The sequence below is a fragment of the Equus przewalskii genome, chromosome 1 (genome assembly GCF_037783145.1).
Source record: "Equus przewalskii isolate Varuska chromosome 1, EquPr2, whole genome shotgun sequence".
Taxonomy (NCBI): Eukaryota; Metazoa; Chordata; class Mammalia; order Perissodactyla; family Equidae; genus Equus; species Equus przewalskii.
The window spans coordinates 146,832,646-146,850,333 of NC_091831.1; the positions used below are offsets into that span (position 1 = coordinate 146,832,646).

Genomic DNA, 17,688 nt, shown 5'->3' on the forward strand with positions numbered 1-17,688 from the left:
TGGCTGGATTGAATTTGCTAACGTTTTGTCAAGGATTTCTGTGTCTGTGTTGATGAGGGATATTGTCTTAGCTTTCTTTTCTTGTAATGTCTTTCTTTGGCAAATTCCAGTAGCTTTAGATAAAAAGCTGGTGGGAATAAAAGGTAAAAAACTGACTCAAACAATATTTGGGGATTACCTGCCTACCATTTCCAGAACTAATTAGAATGAGAGATATAGGGTATGTGCTCTGGTACCATATACAAAGATCCCCAGCCTCGGGAGGGTATAACTGTACAAAACACCATGCAGATCAGACCTAGAGCTCAGTCACCAAGCTCCCTCACCCAGAAAGTACTTATTGAAGCCCTACTATGTGCCAGGAACCCATCTAGATACTAGGGATACAGCAGTGAACATAGATAAAAATCACTGACCTCAAGAAGCTAACATTCTAATGGGAGAGACAGATAATAAACAAAACATATAAGTAAGTATATAAAATGTTAAAGGTGGCACATTCTGTGGAGAAAAATAAAGAGTGAAGGAGGGCTGGACAGTACCGGGGCAGTGGGAATGGTTCATAACCTTAAACAGATGGTCAGAGAAGGCCTCACTGAGAAGGAGATATTCAAGCAAAGACCTGAAGGAGAGGGAATGGGCCATACAGAAATATGGGGAAGAGTGACAGTGACTTTAGATAGCCCCCTTGCACAGTGCAATGTGGTACTAGCCAGCGAGATAAAGGTCTGGAAAGAAACGGCTTGGATCTTCTACCCAGGGTTTGTGAAGATACAGTGAGAGAAACAATCACAGACTGTTCTGGGAAACAGTGCTGAAGGAGTATGTTTTATAGTCATGAAAATGTGCTTGCACTGATGACAGGTCATTAACAAAAATTTATGGCTAAGTTGGAAAGGGAGCTAGTTCCTTTTAATGGGAGCCTACTGCTTTGTTAGAATCAACTTGAGAAACTCTCAGGAGAAATGCTTCGCAGGACAATTTGTTTAGCTGTTGTTGTTTGTAAGCTTTTTCTCAGGTTTCTACTTGGTAGGGGAACCTTCATAAAGAGCCCTCACCTTCAGAACTACAAATTACCAGAGAAACCAAGAGGAAAGAACATAATTCATGAACATTCTGGAGAAAAGCCTGGTTATTGTCATATCAAGAATGACAAACGTAGTGGGCTGAATGGTGGCTCCTTAAAAAGATGTATGCACATCTAAATCCCTGGAAGGACTGAATATTACCTTCTATGGTAACAGATTTGACTAAATTAAGGATCTTGAGATAAGAACATTATCAGGGATTATCCAGGTGGGCCCTAAATGTCATCACAAGTGTCCTTATAAGAGACAGAGGGAGACATAGACACACTGAGGAGAAGGCATTGTGAAGATGGAGGCGCATGTTGGAGTGATGCGGCTACAAACCAAGGAACGCCAAGGACTGCGGGCAGCCACCAGAAGCTAGGAGAGAGGCATGGAACAGATTCTCCTTCAGAGACTCCAGAAGGAACCAACCCTGCTTACACCTTGATTTCAGACTTCTGCCTCCAGAACTGTGAGAGAATAAATTTTTGTTGTTTTAAGCCACCGAGTTTGTGGTAATTTGTTACAGCAGCTTCAGGAAATGAATACAACAACCAAACATAAAGCTGGATGGAGGGCGAACACTGGCACTGGATGTGGTTTCACACTGTTGCCAAGGCAGTGCTTGATGGCACTGAGCAGCAAGCATGGCCTGGCTTAGCTACCTCACCACTTGCCTTGACAGTTCAGGAATATCTTCACATGGCAGTCCCACATCAGCTCAGGGTCCTTCACAGCTCTGCCCCCTGCCCGCTGAAGCCTGTGGCGATGCTCCAGTGCTCGAAGACTTTCTCCAGGATCTGTCTCCTTCCTGCTCTTCACTCTATACCCTCTTTCCCTGGTCTGGTGCCCCAAAATTCTGCCCTGTCTCTTCTCCTGGCCCCTTTGGATATATTCTTGATCTGTCTCTGGAGGCTGCTCTTATCACCCATGGCTCTCTCCTCTGCAGTCCATGGGTTATTCCCACCCCTTATGTGTGCCCTTCCTGGGTTCAGTGGCCTGGGCTCCAGCAGGTCCAAGAAGATATTTCATAAAAGTAATAATAATCAATGACAACAACCAATAAAAGAGCAGAGGAAGGCTGGAGGGGCACAGAGGAAAGTCACTGTTGTTACTTTTTACCCACTTTGGTGAGTGTCTGGAGGCCAGATTTTGGTACCAAAACTCAGGATTCAGATAGAGCCAGAACCAAAGAGCAAAGTCTCTTCAAACTTATGTTTCCCTCCAGAGTTTGATACCTCATAGTAGAATGAAGATTTCTTCCTACCCAAAGCCTCAATGTGTTTACAAGGAGTCACTTACACAAGTCAAAATGTGAGGATAAAGAACCATTCTGATCCTCCTCAGTGTCATCACCTAGTCATCTTTCTCCCTGCTCTTCCATTAAGTTTCTCGACCTCTGAGGCCAGTGGTCATGACTTACAAGAATCTTCAGTTGCTACAGTCATTTGGGCTGTCTTCACAACTACATGATGAAGAAATCTATTTGCTAATGGATTAATTCATCAGAATGAAGGGATGAGATCTGAGACATATAAGATACGTGGCTGACTGTCATTTATTCTTACCTCATTTGATCCTGGCAGAAACACATCAACTACAGTGGCTTCCAGTTCTGTGACTGGATGAACCAACAAAGCACTTCCTGAAAAACGGAGAAGAAATAAAGCTGAGTATCATTATAAGAGGTCTGAAAACATCCTTCCCCTCTAATTGAGTGGTTTCAAAGACTACTCAACTGTGAACTTCTTGAAGATAGAGACCTTGGTGAGTTGAACCAATGATTCACCAGAGAGATGCATTTAGAAAGAAGACAAGTGCTCAAAGAGGTCACTGTATTATTACCTATCATGAGTCCATTTATGGCATATTAGGATAATAGGGAGGGACCCGGACACAGTCTATTACAGTCTCATCTTGTGCATGACTGCTAGTATTCCAGTAGTCTGAAAGCGCCATTGTGCCTCTCCAAGTGCTTCACCATTTGCTCTAAGTGACTTTGAAGACGATGAGCCTACAACTGTTATCCAGAAGTGTGGTCAGCGTGGATGCTCAGATCCTCCTCCTTTGGGCAGTTATCATGGGGAAAGCTGTAATTCTCTTAAAGGCAATCTGGATTAATTAATTTTGTTTTGACCTTGACATCACATGTATGTAAAATTCATTCATTTATGAATTCACTCTTTCATTCAACAAATATTTATAGAATTCCTACTGAGTGCCAGGCACTGTGCTAGTCTTTGGGAATATAGTGGCAAATAAGACAGACATGGTGCTAGCCCTTATGGGGTTCACAGTCAGTAAAGACAGACATTAAACAAGTAATTACAAATTAATTAGAGTTAAGACAAATACCAAAAAAGGCAAAAGTACAAAATGGAATGAAAGTTATTTAATAAGAAGGATTGAATTTGACTATGGTAGGTGGAATTAGGTATTAGGAAGAAATTCTGGTCAGGGACATTTTCTCCAAAGAAGTAGCTATTTAAACTGAGACCTAAGGATGAGTGGAGACCTGAAGAGCTAGCTTTTTTACATTTTATATTTTCTCCTCTTTAGACACAGGATTCACCTTTTGGGCAACTCTCTGTGGAGCCTGGTTTCTTGAGCCCTACACCCAAGATGATAAACTTCCATGTTCTGGATTTGGTGGTTAACTTGTTAAAGAAGAGGCCAACAACAAAAAACAAAATCCTGTTTTTCATATGAAATAAGCTCTTCTGGGTCTTTACTATAACCATCTGGTCTTTTTTCTACTTCCCTGCCCTGTAGCGATATAAGGCTTAGGAGTGGACCCAGAACAAGAATCCCAGATTGTATCCACAAATAGAATGGATTTATATAAAGTTAACAATATTATGAGAAGTGCTACACGACAACTATAGAATACAGCTATGATCCCACTAATACACTAAAAATCCTGGTGATAGAATTTCTTTTATTTTTATTTATTAAAAAATTTTTTTTAAAGAGTAAACTTTTTTTTTTAAAGATTTTATTTCTCCTTTTTCTCCCAAAGCCCCCTGGTACATAGTTGTGTATTTTTAGTTGTGGGTCCTTCTAGTTGTGGCATGTGGCATGCTGCCTCAACATGGCCTGATGAGCGGTGCCATGTCTGCGCCCAGGATTCAAACCGGGAAAACCCTGGGCTGCTGAAGCGGAGCGCGCACAAACTTAACCACTTGGCCACGGGGCCAGCCCCTCTTTTATTTTTTGGCTTTCTTGAGATTAGAGATTTTTTAGTGCTCTTACACTAGGAAATGTAACAAAAACATAATTACAGTATTTATTGTACCTATAATTAATCAAGAAATGCTCACCTAGCATGTACTCATCTTCCACACCAAAAGCCTCTAATGCATCAGGGAACTCTATCCACAAAGGCCTGAGGAAAGAAAAAAAAATTCTTGACTTCAACATCATTAAGTGTTTTATTATTACAATTCCATCACTTAAATTTTCGGTTTTATAACTATTCAAAGGAAACTGGAAAAAGCCAAAGAGCCAAGATTCTTTTCACATGATTCAAGATTTCATGAGCAATTGCTATGATTATTAAATATTTTTCTTATGTGAAAGAGCTATCTACTAGCTTAAATCTTCCAATGAGAGATTGCGAATTCTGGTACCTGCAATTTGTCCTTCTGATTGCTGAGCACTACTACTCTGACAGGCAGAATCAGAGTGTTGTGCAACTCCAAATGCCTAACACATTTGGTGTAAAACAAATTAAATGTTTGTAAAACCATATTTTACAATGATATGAAATCTATGCCATTTCATGCTGTCACTGCCTTTCATGCATCCTTTATCATTACCTATTTAAATGAAAAAAAAAAAAGGGTTTTCTTGTTTTCAAGCTGGCAACATTTTTGGAGGGTTGAGAAACTGTTGTGTGGTTTTTTGTTTGTTTTATTGTTATTGTTGTACACAACTATCTAGGAGGTATTGGGGCTTATAAAAATAATAAAACTTTCAATATGTGTCTGGATATCAACTGGTTCTCATAATTTTTTTCAATTTCATGAGGAAAAGATACTTTTTAATAAGAGAAACTTATTTTTAGCTTAATCACTAGCCTTTGTAATAATATATTCCTTTCCTACTAAATAGTAACAGAGGTCTCTAAACCTGGCTGATGTCTAGAATCAACAGGGAGATTTCTAACAAGCATAGATCCCCGGGACCTACTCGAGGAGATCCCAGTAGGATTGGAGGTGTGGCCTTGGAATCTGGATTTTTAAAAAGCTCCCCAGGGGATTCTGATCTGAGCCAGGAGTAGCAAGTGCTGATCTAGAAGTCTTGGCATACTACGTGTGTACTTGGTGTATCGTTCTCTAACCTAGAAAATTGGTTCTTCATGTCCTGCCATCAAAATAGAATCTGAATATAATTTACACACCAGAAAAACTGTTCACCTCAAGCCTGGAATGGGTTAGCCCTAAGGGTAAGATAGAGCCTAAGATGGCAGAATATGTTGTTCTTCATGAGAGGATGCTTGTGGGTTCAGTACTGAATGAATTCAGTTAGAAAGTCGTTTCCTTTTTCTTTGAAAAATCTCTATTTCTGTCTCCTATCAAGTATTAACTCTTGATTCACAAAGTAGCAGGGGATCTAGCTTCTATCTTCTGTGATCTCCACTGCCTGACTGCTCACAGTTGGTGCTCAATAAGCTGACTGACTCTTCTTCACCTTTTCTTTTGAAATCATTGTGTAATTACTCATTCCCCAGGGGCTGAGGGGATCTTCTGGTATAGACATAGACTGGTTGCTGGGGCCTCTGACTGGTGAAGCGTATTTACCTCATGACGGGTTCAGAAGCAACGTGTGCACGGTAGAACAGAGAATACCAATAGGGTAGGAGGGTGTAGCGCTGTCTGATGGCTTCTCGGATGAGCCGGGTGTGTTCCTCTCCGAAGAGCCACGGTTCCCGTCGCTTGGTGTCCATAGTGGCGTGGCCACGGAAGAAGGGCTGGTAGGCTCCGGCCTGGTACCAACGCACTAGCAGCTCTGCGTCTGGGTTCCCGATGAAGCCGCCTACATCAGCTGATGAGTCAGTCACAGAAAGACCGAGTGAGGCAACCAGGCTTCTAACAAATTATGCACACAGGTCAAATAAGGCCTTGAAGACTGACAGGAGAAAGGTGCTGTCTGTGCACTCAAAATGACAGGATAAAACTGTGGCCTCAAATTAGGGAGCACATACTAAAAAACTCAGCCTCTTGGATCTGACAATACACTCTCTGAACATTCTTTTCTTGTCAAAAGGTCAGAGGTTTCACTGCAAGGTCAACATTTCTGTATGTTTTTGAACCCAGGTAACCTAGAAATTGCAAAATGTCTGCCTGATTCAGTGAGTCTGTGTTTAGGGGTGGGGTGGCGGGTTGGCAATTGATTTCCTTTGAAACCAACATCTGAAGCAAGATAAAAATTACAGAAAGAACTAAAGACAAACAGATACTCAGAAGTTTAGGTAGGATTTCACGCCTAGCCTTTAAGCAGGATACATATTCTCTGTGTTGTATTTGGACCAATGCCATAAAAATCACATCTATCACAAAGTGAGATTAAGTTGCTTCTACTCCTTCAGAAAACAAGGAGCAGCTGAACTGTACACGCTGAGCACCTTCCACACTGAGAGCGCTCAGAGCAGAGAATTATGAGGATTCGGGGAAGGCAGCCCATCAGAGAATCTAATTTTAACTAAATTTATCTCTCCCAAGAGCATATCTTTTTTTTTCTTTCAACAGTTAAAATATATCACAGAATTTTAAACCTGCTGAGTAAAAAAGATTTCTGTAAGGCTGATTTCTGATTTGCTAAATTCTTTGTAGTTCTTCCCATTTTTCTCACTTTCAAGAAGAAAAGGTATGTTTCAGGAAGACACGTGGTTATCAAGAGCATCTACTGAGGTAGCAGAGAGAGGAGGGAAAGAAGCACTCTGGCTCCACTTCTGATGACTTTATTTCATGTCCTCAGTTCAGAGAAGACACAACAGCTCTGAAGCGTCCCTTTCACTCTCCTCTCTAATCTGTCCTCCTTCACTTTACTCATTTTCTCGTTCCCACGTTTATCCCCGCCCAAAACAGCCAATGAGAAGGGATTTGTGACCAGTTTTGACGAAAGCATCCACACTTTTTATTTCCTCTCACGTCAAGCCTGAGCATATCACCTTACCTCCACAAAAAGAGATCCCAGTGACACTGAGAGTGAGCAACATAGGGATAGAAATTTTCAGGTAACTCCATTCTGCTGTGTTGTCGCCTGTCCACACAGCACCTTTGGTCACCAGTAACAAAATATTAAAAAAAAAAAAAAAAATCAGCCCATGCACTCAATTTCATATTCAGATTCCTTATTTGTAATAGACAAATTACTATAAAGGAAAACCTTTCTTTCTTACCTTAAAACATACAAATTCTGATTTTCTACAATGAAAATATATTAATTTTCTAATGTGAAAAAGTTGTTAAAATCCACAAAACATTTTGTGAAGATATTCTGAAATTGCACTTCTATTTGAAGTATAACAAGTCTAAGTTTAGAAGGAACATTTTTTAAAAATCAACGTTACTGAGATACAATTTACATACAATAAATGTACCTATTTGAAGTGAAGAGTTTGATGAGTTTCGAAAAATGTATATGCCCATGTAACCAGCACCATAAGCAGGGAAGAGAACATTTCCATTACTGCAAAAGTTCACGTGGGCTTCTTTGTAGTCAATAACCCCCCACTTTACCCAACCATTGATTTGATTTCTATGACTATAAATTAGTCTTTTCTAGAATTTCACATAAATGGAAACATAATATATACTATTTTGTGTTCTAAAATGTTCTATTTTGTGTTCTTTTTTCACTCAGCATAATATTGTTGTTTCCTCCTTTTTATTTGCTGAGTAGTACTCCATAGTATGGCTATATCACAAGTTATTTATCCACCTACCTATCGATGGACATTTGGATTCTTTCCAAGTTTTGGCTATTATGAATGAAGCTGCCATAAACATTTGTGTACAAATCTTTGTGTGACATATGTTTTCATTTGTCTTGGGTAAATACCTGGGAGTGGAATTGCTGGGTCTATGTTCAGCGTATGTTGAATACTTGAAGAAAATTTCAAACTGTTTAGCAAAGTGTTTGTACCACTTTCACATTCTCAATAAACGGGAGTTTCAGTTGTTCTACATCCTTGTCAACACTTGATGGTGTCAGTCTTTTTAATTCTAGCCACTCTAACGGGTGTGTAGTGGTGTCTCTCTGTGGTTTTAATTTGTATTTCCCTAATGACTAATGATCTGGAGCATCTTTTCACGTGTTTATCGATCATTCATATGTCTTCTTTTGTAAAGTGTCTATTCAAATCTTTTGCTCATTTTTCAAAGTAGGTTGTCTTTTTATTATTTAATTGTAAAAGTTCTTTAGGTATTCTGGATACAAGTCCTTTGACAGATATATATGTATATTACAAATATTTTCTCTCTGTGGCTTGACTTTCATTTTTTTAACAATATTTTTGAAAGGATAGAAGTTTTTAATTTTGATGAAGTCCAATTTAGCATTTTCTTTTATGGTTCATGCTTTTTGTGCTCTATCCAAGAAATCTTTGCCTATCTTAAAGTCACAAAGATTTTCTATGTTTTCTTCTAGAAGTTTTGTGTTTGTTTCAGCATTTATAATTTAGGGCTATATTTCATTTTGGGTTACTTTTTGTGTATACTGTTTGGTAAGGGTCGAGGGTTTTTTTCCTCCCCACATAGATACCCACTGTTCCAGCACCATTTATTGAAAAAACTCCTTTCTCCATTGAATTGTCTTGGCAACTTTGTTGCTAATTAATTGACCACATATCTGTTGGACTCTCTGTGGATTCTCTATTTTATCCCATTGATCTACTGCCTATTCCTCCCCTTGAAAAATCGCTCTATAATTTGAGAGCAATGGCACAGACCCTCTAGGGACGCCATAAAAGCAGGAGCAATAGCAATAGCTAACATTTAACAGGCCTTTACTGACCCAGGTGTTATGCTGCTTTGCTTGTATTAGCCCACTTACTCATCACAACAACCCTATCAGGTAACCACTATTTAACCTCATTTTACAGAGGACGGAAACACGGCAAACAGTGGCTATTATAATGTACTCAGAGTCATCCAGTTACTAAGTTGTAGAGGCAGGATTTGAGCCTCAAAGCCAGTGCTCTTGTTCTCTGTACAGCTGACAAGAGTTTGTGAAGATAGACTATATGCCACTAAAGAGACCCATAAAAGTCTCATTTTACTAAATCTTGATTATTCCTGAAGCATTTTTGTCTATCTCCTACCAAAACAGGTTTGGTAGTTATTTTTGTTTTAATCTTCCATAGAAATTTTAGGCTGTCCTATGGCCAGCAAAGAAAAATATTTTCAAGAAACTGTTCTTTTTAAACAGTACTCTAAAAATTTCCCCTTGGCTTCAAATGAGATATGTATATATCCACATAATGATTTTGAAATCGACATGACAACATTCTCATCAAGAAAGAAGGTTCCTGTAAACATGCAGATATTTTCGTGTCTCATATGGTTGTTTAGTCAGAGATTCTGACTACTGATCTCAGCACAGGACTTAACACAATAGTGTTCTCTGTAATGCCTCACTCGCCGCACTGGGGGCAAAGCCGACAGTTTCACACAGAGCCTTGAAGACTAGGCAGTGGGCCAATACTTAAGTAATCAAAGGTTACTTAGCATGCATATCTTCTGTTATCTTTTTTTTAACTGCTGCTTATAAATGCTTTCATTAAAAAATACTTTACATTTTTTAGTGATTAAAAATGATACTCACAGAGAATTTGGAAAACAGAGATAGGTAAAAAGAAGAAAATTAAAATCACTCATAAGCACCAAGGTACTATACTTATTGATTTCCATTATTACCTACATATGTATATTTATTTTTTAACAAAATTGGGATAATATATAAACATTTAGGCATTTTGCTTTATTTAAATCTGTTTATCATGATGTTACAAACATTTTCTCATGCAATTAAGGCACTATTTTAAACAGCCTTATTATAGTCTATCATATGGATACATCATACTTCTATAACTATTTCCTTATTGCTACATATTTGGATTTTCCTTCCTTTTGGTTTCAAGGACTAATGCTGTGGTGAGCATCTCCATACAATCTTTGCCTGAGATAACAATATTTTGGCCTTTTCTGGAGTACCACGGGGGCTGGTTTTCAGGGGTGAAGTAGGAGGCCCAATATCATCTGTGGTGTAGTACAGGCTAGATTCTTCAAATGGGGATCTAAGCTCCCAGTTATTTATTCAAGGCCAGGAGACTTAAAATAGCCTTCCTGCCACAAGGTGGTTAAGTTGAACTAGATCTGCAGTAGCTACTAAACTGGATCCAGTTATAGATGACCCTGACCACAAGTAACAGCCAGGTCTATTTTAAGTCATATGGCTAAGTGGAACAGGTGTTTGAAGGAATGTGTGAGAAGTATATTTTCCCTGGTTTTAATCAATCAAAGAGGCGGGATCAGAGATGACCATCACAGCAAACTGAGATATTCTGAAGTCATTTTCTCAACTAAGTGGCCATGCCTTCAGTGGGAAACAAGTAACTAAACTTTTTATTGGTTTATTCTTTCTCATAGGACAAAATGCATACTTCAGGGCACATCACTCTCTACAATCTAGGGCATGCCCACCAGCTACTGAAAAGGAATGCATCAACACAGTAGCACCATATACCATAAATGGTCAGAAAGACAGGTTGCTAACTTGTGTTTTTAAGTCTGATCATATAAGCCATTCCTTACCATACTTTTGTGATCCAGCAAAGAAAGAACGTGTAAGAACAAAGGGTCTCTCCTTCCCTTTTGATCGTTGTATTAGTCCTTCTGCAGTAGCCATTTGCTACAAAGGCAAAGGAGAAAAATTTCAAAGAAATGATTGGATTAGGGCATTGTGCAGACATCCCCAATAAGCTATTTAACATGCAAAAAGTAAATAGTAGGTGCAAATGTGAAAGGGAAAATATTAAAATAAATCCTCAAATAATTTTCATGATGTAATGAAACTACTCTAAACTCCCCTCTTAAAAGAGTGGAAAAATTTCTCTGATTAAAATAGCAATGAAATAATGGTAAATAATAAGCTAGCAGTTATTTGGTGCTTACTATTACTAGGCATTTTGTGAGATTTTTCTCTTATAATCTATACAACAGCCTCTGAGATGGATAGGTTTCATTGATGAGAAAAGCTGAGATTCAGAGAGGTTAAGTGACTGGCCCTGGTCTACAAACAAAAATTCTCTAAAGTGTTTTGCAGTTATAGCAAGAGGCTGTTAGAGAAGTAAACACATACTATCTGAAAACTGGGCTATATCTAGCCAGCAGCTCCCACCGGGAAATACCAATTGGTGGGAGGGCCATAGAAACACAGTTCCATTCTGAAAATAACAAAGAGCCATGGATATAAATTAGGGTAACTGACTGCCAAGTCTTTTGGATGTGACTGGCAAATGGAAAACAATTCTACCACCTTCTACTGAGAAGGTTAAGTAGTTAAGGAAGGCTTTCTACATTTAAAAAGTACATTTATTGAAATGGTATATCTGTGCTCTCGATCTTACTCCTTTGGTATGAATGTAAGACTTGCTGTATTTAGGCATTTGTGAAATTTCAAAACATTTGTTTTAATTTCCTTTGTTTATTATTTATACACTGCCTACTTCATTAAAAGTCTGAGGCAGTATTCAGTGCCATGTACGAATGGCTCCTGGCAAGGAAGATGTTTCTATGTTATCATTAATCTCACAATATCCTTAAAATTCAAGTTCATCATAGAAGGAAAAGAAGCAAAGGGAGAAATAATAAGTTTTATACCGCTACAACCTGATAAGAATCATTGCAGTTATTAGAAAAGACACATAAAGAGAAATGAACAGTACAGTATAGCTATTATAAAGCAAATGACTTTCAGCCCAAAAGGCAGGGCACCTGGGTCCAGTTGGCTTCTTTTTGGATGTCTTACATGATAAAAACCATAGATGTTGTGTAGTTCTCTGTGCTCCCAGTTGCCATGATGAATAGCATTCTTCTGCATAGTTAGCTCTGGCCCTCTAAAGACAGAGGGTTCATTCATGTCATTCCATATGTAGAGGATGTCAGTAGATCCCTAGGAAACAAATCTTGGTCATGATAATACTCCTACAGTGACGATACTAATATGATAGTGCCCCTATTCCTCTTTCCTACTCCATTTAATTTACTTATTTATTATGTTTATCATCTATGCTAAATCATCTGCTACAATAAAAGCTCCACAGGCAGGGAATTTTGTCTATTCTGTTCACTGACAAATCCTTAACACCTAGAACAGTACTAGAACCGCAGAAGGTTCTCAATAAGTATTTGTTGATGAATGAAAGAATGCTGTGCTGCATTGTCTGTGAAATACATATTGCCCAGCAAGTCCACGCCGGGACGTACCCTGGAAAACCCCTACAGAGAGGGTTGTGAATATTCACAATTAGGCTTCATATCATCTATCATTTGCTCCATCTCTTAACTAAGGGCAATTACAGCCGTCTGTGATAAGATTCTGCCTTCCCTCTAATACTCTGAAGGATCTGACAGCTAAGATACCTGTTTGTTAGCAGGATCTATAGTTTGTGTTCTACACAGAAATGTTCAATGTTGAGTGGGAAGGGGCAGCTGAGTCATCTGGCTAACAGGGTGTTACAATCCCTTTATAGACTCCCTGGTCTCTCGGCCTTTGACTCAATAGCTACAATGACAGGGAGTCCCTCAGGCAGCCCATTCCATTATTTTCGGAAAGTCCTGCTCCTTGTAACATCCTCTCGCAGGGCCTAGCTTGCCTTCTGGGATACCACAGAATACTCTAATGCCTCACCCACGTGACAGTCTTTCAAATGGCTGGAGGGGTTTACATTTTCTTTTGACTCCTTACCTTCAACTATTTCTAAACGTGTATACTTCAATGAACAAGGCTATATGGTTTCCAAATATTTAACTACTTTGTCCTTCTTTAGCATCCTTTAAGGGAGGGGTTGGCAAACTTTTTCTGAAAAGGGCAAGACAGTAAATATTTTCAACTTTGCAGGCCGTAAGGCCTCTCTTTCCATAATTCAACTCTGCTACAGTAGTGTGAAAACAGCCATAGACGATAGGGAAATGAACGAGCATGGCCAGATTTGGCCAGATGTTGTTTACCTAGCTCCAACGTGTTTTCTGTGTCCTAATATATGATGCTCAGAAACTAGAGTTTAGTGATTAAGAGCTAGGTTTGGGAGACAGACAGAACTGAGTTCAAATCTTGGGTACATCACTTACTAGATGGGTAAATTTAGCAGGTTTTTAAACACATGCATGCCTCAATTTCCTCACCTGTGGGATTAGAGTTAATTATGGGTCCAACTTCAGAGGGTTATTGTGAAGATAAAATGGCATAATGTACATAAAGTGCTAGCACAATGCTTGCCACATAGCAAATAGTCCATTTATATTAGGCATCATTATGATCATCATCATAATCGGTTGAAAACAGTTCTCTAGATGTGGCCTCTTCAGTTCTCTCTGTGGTTCTTGTAAGATTTTAAGAATTGATTTATTATTATACCTTACTTTTAATGTCACGTTATACTTTGCAAGATATTTTCACATATATCATCATCTTTAAATAATAGCAACAGAATACTATTTTATATAAAAATTTATATACCAATTTGAAAATATAATAAATCTCTATTATTAAGTACTTTGACATATCATAGAGTATATTATAATAGAAGTCCAAATCACAGCTTTTGTGCATTTGGTAATACACACGGCACCTCTCCCAGCACCACCAAAGTCTGTAATGAGGTTGCCATCCCTCCTTTTCATACAAGTATTATTTATCAAGAGCTACTCGATGAAGCAAACCAGTTCTATTCAATCACTTTTTTTCCTTCTTTCATCTTTCCAAGTAACTAGGAAAGAGCAAAAGAAGAAAAACAAACCTGATAAGCAGAGAAAGCAAAAAGACCTGAATACCACTCTCTGACTTTGGGATTGGTGAAATCCAGGTAAGAGGAGAGACCTGTAGGGGCAGAAGAGTAGACAACCTGTTAGGAACACTGGTCTTCATGATAAGATGTGTCATAAAGAACAATATCAGATGTGAAAGCTGGGTAATCAAATGGGCACCTTACATCAAAAGTGAAAAATAGCTGATACAGAGGCACGGTCTGGTGAGCTGCAAACGAAGGCAATGCTGGACTCTAGTGACAATCACCAGAACTTTCAACCTCAGAGGCCCAGGGGAATGCCAACGAACAAGCATCAGGATGGAGCCTGTCTCTTGCTAATGGCCTAAGATAGTCCAGGTAAGGATGGCAGATATCCTGGAGTGACCCCTCTGTTCTTAAAGAGAACAGAGGAGTGCTAATAAGTGGTATAAGGGGGAAAAGGAATGCATGAAAAAGGTTTCTTTACAGTGCATGGATTTGTGATAGAGTCCTATGATATGATAGAGAGGTGATTCTCTTTTGTCCTTGAGGAGTTTCTACCAAAGTTTTAAACTAATAATTTCTGAAATGAAGAATTCATAGTTGCCAGAGGCAGCTGAGGTCACTCATGAAAGGCCGGGAAGTCAAAACTGTGGGCTAACAGGGCCAAGAGGAATCCCAGGGAGAGGGGCTGCATGACCCTTTTTCTTTCTTTCTCCTCCTGTCCTTTTCTCATTCCCTGGCTTTTTATTTTATTTTTCTTTGCTTAGAGAAATAGCATGCCACTGATGTTTGCTTGTTTGTTTATTTTTTCTTTATTTATTGACTGATAACTGTATACAAAGCGCATGTACCAAGTGTTCTGAAAGATACAAAAGAAAGTAATACTATCTCTTCCTTAAAGGTGCTTACAATGTAGCAAGAGACATCTACAAGAAAGGAATGTGACAGCCATGTGATCTTCTTTAATTAGGACTAAACAAGTATAAATGTATAAAGTGATATCTTACCAGGCCAGCACACCCCTTCAAAGTCTCCCCCTTCATGATTCCTCACGAAGAAGCCCAGTTCTTTAGCTTTGGCATACACTGAGTAGTCAAGATCAACCTTGATGTGGGGGTCACTGATGACCACAAGCTGTCAGGACATAAAGGTTTGAAGATCTCATCAGTTTCATATAAGCCATATGTTCATTCTTATGTTTTCATCATAGTTTGGGGGTTCAAATTTTACTCAGAAACAACTACTATTGGTATGAAAATATTTCACACACCAGTAAAACCCTATAACCTTTCATGTGCTTATGGAAATATAAATTGATATTAAACCAGGCCAATGCTCTGTTATAATTATTGCTGTCCAGCCAATACATGTTAAGACAGCATTCATTAAGCTTCTATCTGTCCATGGTGCTGGATGCTATACATAAAGGATTGAGTTGGCAAGGTCCCTGCTCCCTAGACATCTGGAGGCTAAGATGACACTGACAACAGCAAACATTAAAGAAAACAAGAGAATAGCATGGTTAAAAAAACCCTCCAAAACCCAACAGTACAGGCATATTTAGGAAGGAAGTTTGAGAAAAGCTGTGATCACAGCTCCGTGTCTCTAGTATCTCTCCCTGCTTTCTAATACCATCACTTCCACCTAGTCTAGCGCCTCGAAACCACTTCATTTGTCTAGAACAACCTTCTAATCACCCTTCCTCATATCTATTCAAATCTATTCTACATGCTAGGGTTTAATTCTCCATTGCTCAAAAACTTTTAAAAATGTTTTAATTGTGGTAAACTATACATAACATAAAATTTACCATCTTAACCAATTCTAAGTGTACACTTCAGTAGTGTTAAGTACATTCACATTGTCGTACAATGTCCAGAACTCTTTTCATCTTGCAAAACTGAAACTCTATATTCATTAAACAACAATTCTCCATTCCCTCCTCCCCATACTCCCCAGCAACCACCATCCTTCTTTCTGTCTATGATTTTGACTACTCTAGGTATTACAGATTAGTGAAATCACATAGCATTTGTCTTTTTATGACTGGCTTGTTTCACTTAGCATAATGTCCTCAAGGTTCAGCCATGTATATCAGCATGTATCAGAATTTCCTTACTTTTGAAGGCTGAATAATATTCCATTGTATGTATATAACATGTTTTGTTTATCTATTCATCTGTTGATGGACACTTGGGTTGCTTCCACCTTTCGGCTGTTGTGAATAATGCTGATATGAACGTGGATGTACAAATTTCTGCTCAAGTCCCTGCTTTCAGTTCCTTTGGGTATATACCCATAAGTGGGATTGCTGGATTACATGGTAAATTTATTTTCAATTTTTCGAGGGACCACCATACTGTTTTCCATAGTGGCTGCACCATTTTACATTCCCACTAACAGTGTACCAGGGTTCCAATTTCTCCACATCCTCACCAACACTTGTTATTTTGATTTTTTTTGCTCAGGAAGATTGCCTTGAGCTAACATCTGTGCCAAACCTCCTCTATTTTGTATGTGGGTCACTGCCCAAGCAGTGTAGGTCCACACCTGGGATCTGAAACTGCAAACTCAGGCCGCCAAAGTGGAACATGCCAAACTTACCCACTAAGCCACAGGGCTGGCCCCTATTTTTTGTTTTTTGATAGTATCCATCTTAGTGGTATGAAGTGGTATGTCATTGTGGTTTTGATTTGCATTTCCCTAATGATTAGGGATGCTAAGCATCTTTTCATGTGCTTGTTGGCTATTTGTATATCCTCTTTGAAGAAATGTCTATCAAGTCCTTTCCCCAATTTTTAACCAGGTTGTTTGTTTTTTGGTTGTTGAGTTGTAGTTCTTTATATATTCTGTGCAGTAACTCCTTATTCAAAAACGTTTAATGTCTCCAAATGCCTACAAAGCAGCCTAAGTAAGGTCAGATTCCCCACTACTCAAACCTTGCACATGCCTTGTCTGCCTGTCAAACCAGCCTGTGCACTGCCTTCCAAACACCACTGGGTGCGCCTGCCTCTGGCTGCACTGCCTTCTCCCTCCTCCCCTCTTCTCCACTGGTTAGAGACTCACCCTTCAGGGCTCATCTAAAACGCAGAAGCCCTGCTTGAGTCCAGCAGGAGGCAATCTTCTTTTGCTTGGTCCGCTCCCCACCCTGACCTTTCTTGGCTGTTATGTTACTGTCCTGTATTGTGGTTGCTGTCTACTTGCCTTTCCCCCACTCACTGTAAGACCCTAGGGGGCTCATCTGCATATTTCTTTCATCTTTAGCACAGCATCTGGAACATTCGAAGGCCTCCATAAATAACTGCTTATATAGACATAGGTTCTTGAATCAGGCAGATCATATTCATGGTTCAGGGTTCATATTCTTGCCTTGCTACTTACTCACACTTGTGTGCCCTTGAGCAAAATACAAAAGCACTCTAAGCCTCAGTTTCTTTATCTAAAAAATGGAACAACAAGATCTACCTCATAATTTTGCGATGACTGGATGCAATAATGTGTTTTATCATACTCCCTGGCTCATAGTAAGTGCTTGATGAATAGTAGCTATTTATTAATTGGGAAATTAGGAGTTAATGAGATTGGCTCTGGCCACCTGTGAAA

The 17,688-nt window shown here is 39.1% G+C and overlaps 1 protein-coding gene across 4 annotated transcripts in view; it reads right to left on the reverse strand.

The window, feature by feature from the left end:
* The window catches only part of GANC (glucosidase alpha, neutral C), a 74,552-nt gene that overhangs the window by 14,574 nt on the left and 42,290 nt on the right, over positions 1 to 17,688 (reverse strand). For 2 of the 4 annotated variants that reach the window (XM_008518596.2, XM_008518598.2), the window contains exons 12-19: positions 15,093 to 15,219; positions 14,095 to 14,174; positions 12,105 to 12,248; positions 10,889 to 10,985; positions 7,248 to 7,349; positions 5,873 to 6,116; positions 4,391 to 4,455; positions 2,639 to 2,715 (exon numbers count right to left, since the gene is read on the reverse strand). In XM_008518596.2, coding sequence (XP_008516818.2) covers positions 2,639 to 2,715; positions 4,391 to 4,455; positions 5,873 to 6,116; positions 7,248 to 7,349; positions 10,889 to 10,985; positions 12,105 to 12,248; positions 14,095 to 14,174; positions 15,093 to 15,219 — 936 coding nt within the window. Of the gene's footprint in view, positions 1 to 2,638; positions 2,716 to 4,390; positions 4,456 to 5,872; positions 6,117 to 7,247; positions 7,350 to 10,888; positions 10,986 to 12,070; positions 13,767 to 13,814; positions 14,175 to 15,092; positions 15,220 to 17,688 lie in introns of all 4 variants that reach the window. The other 2 variants (XR_011529318.1, XR_011529322.1) reach the window with 2 other exon arrangements.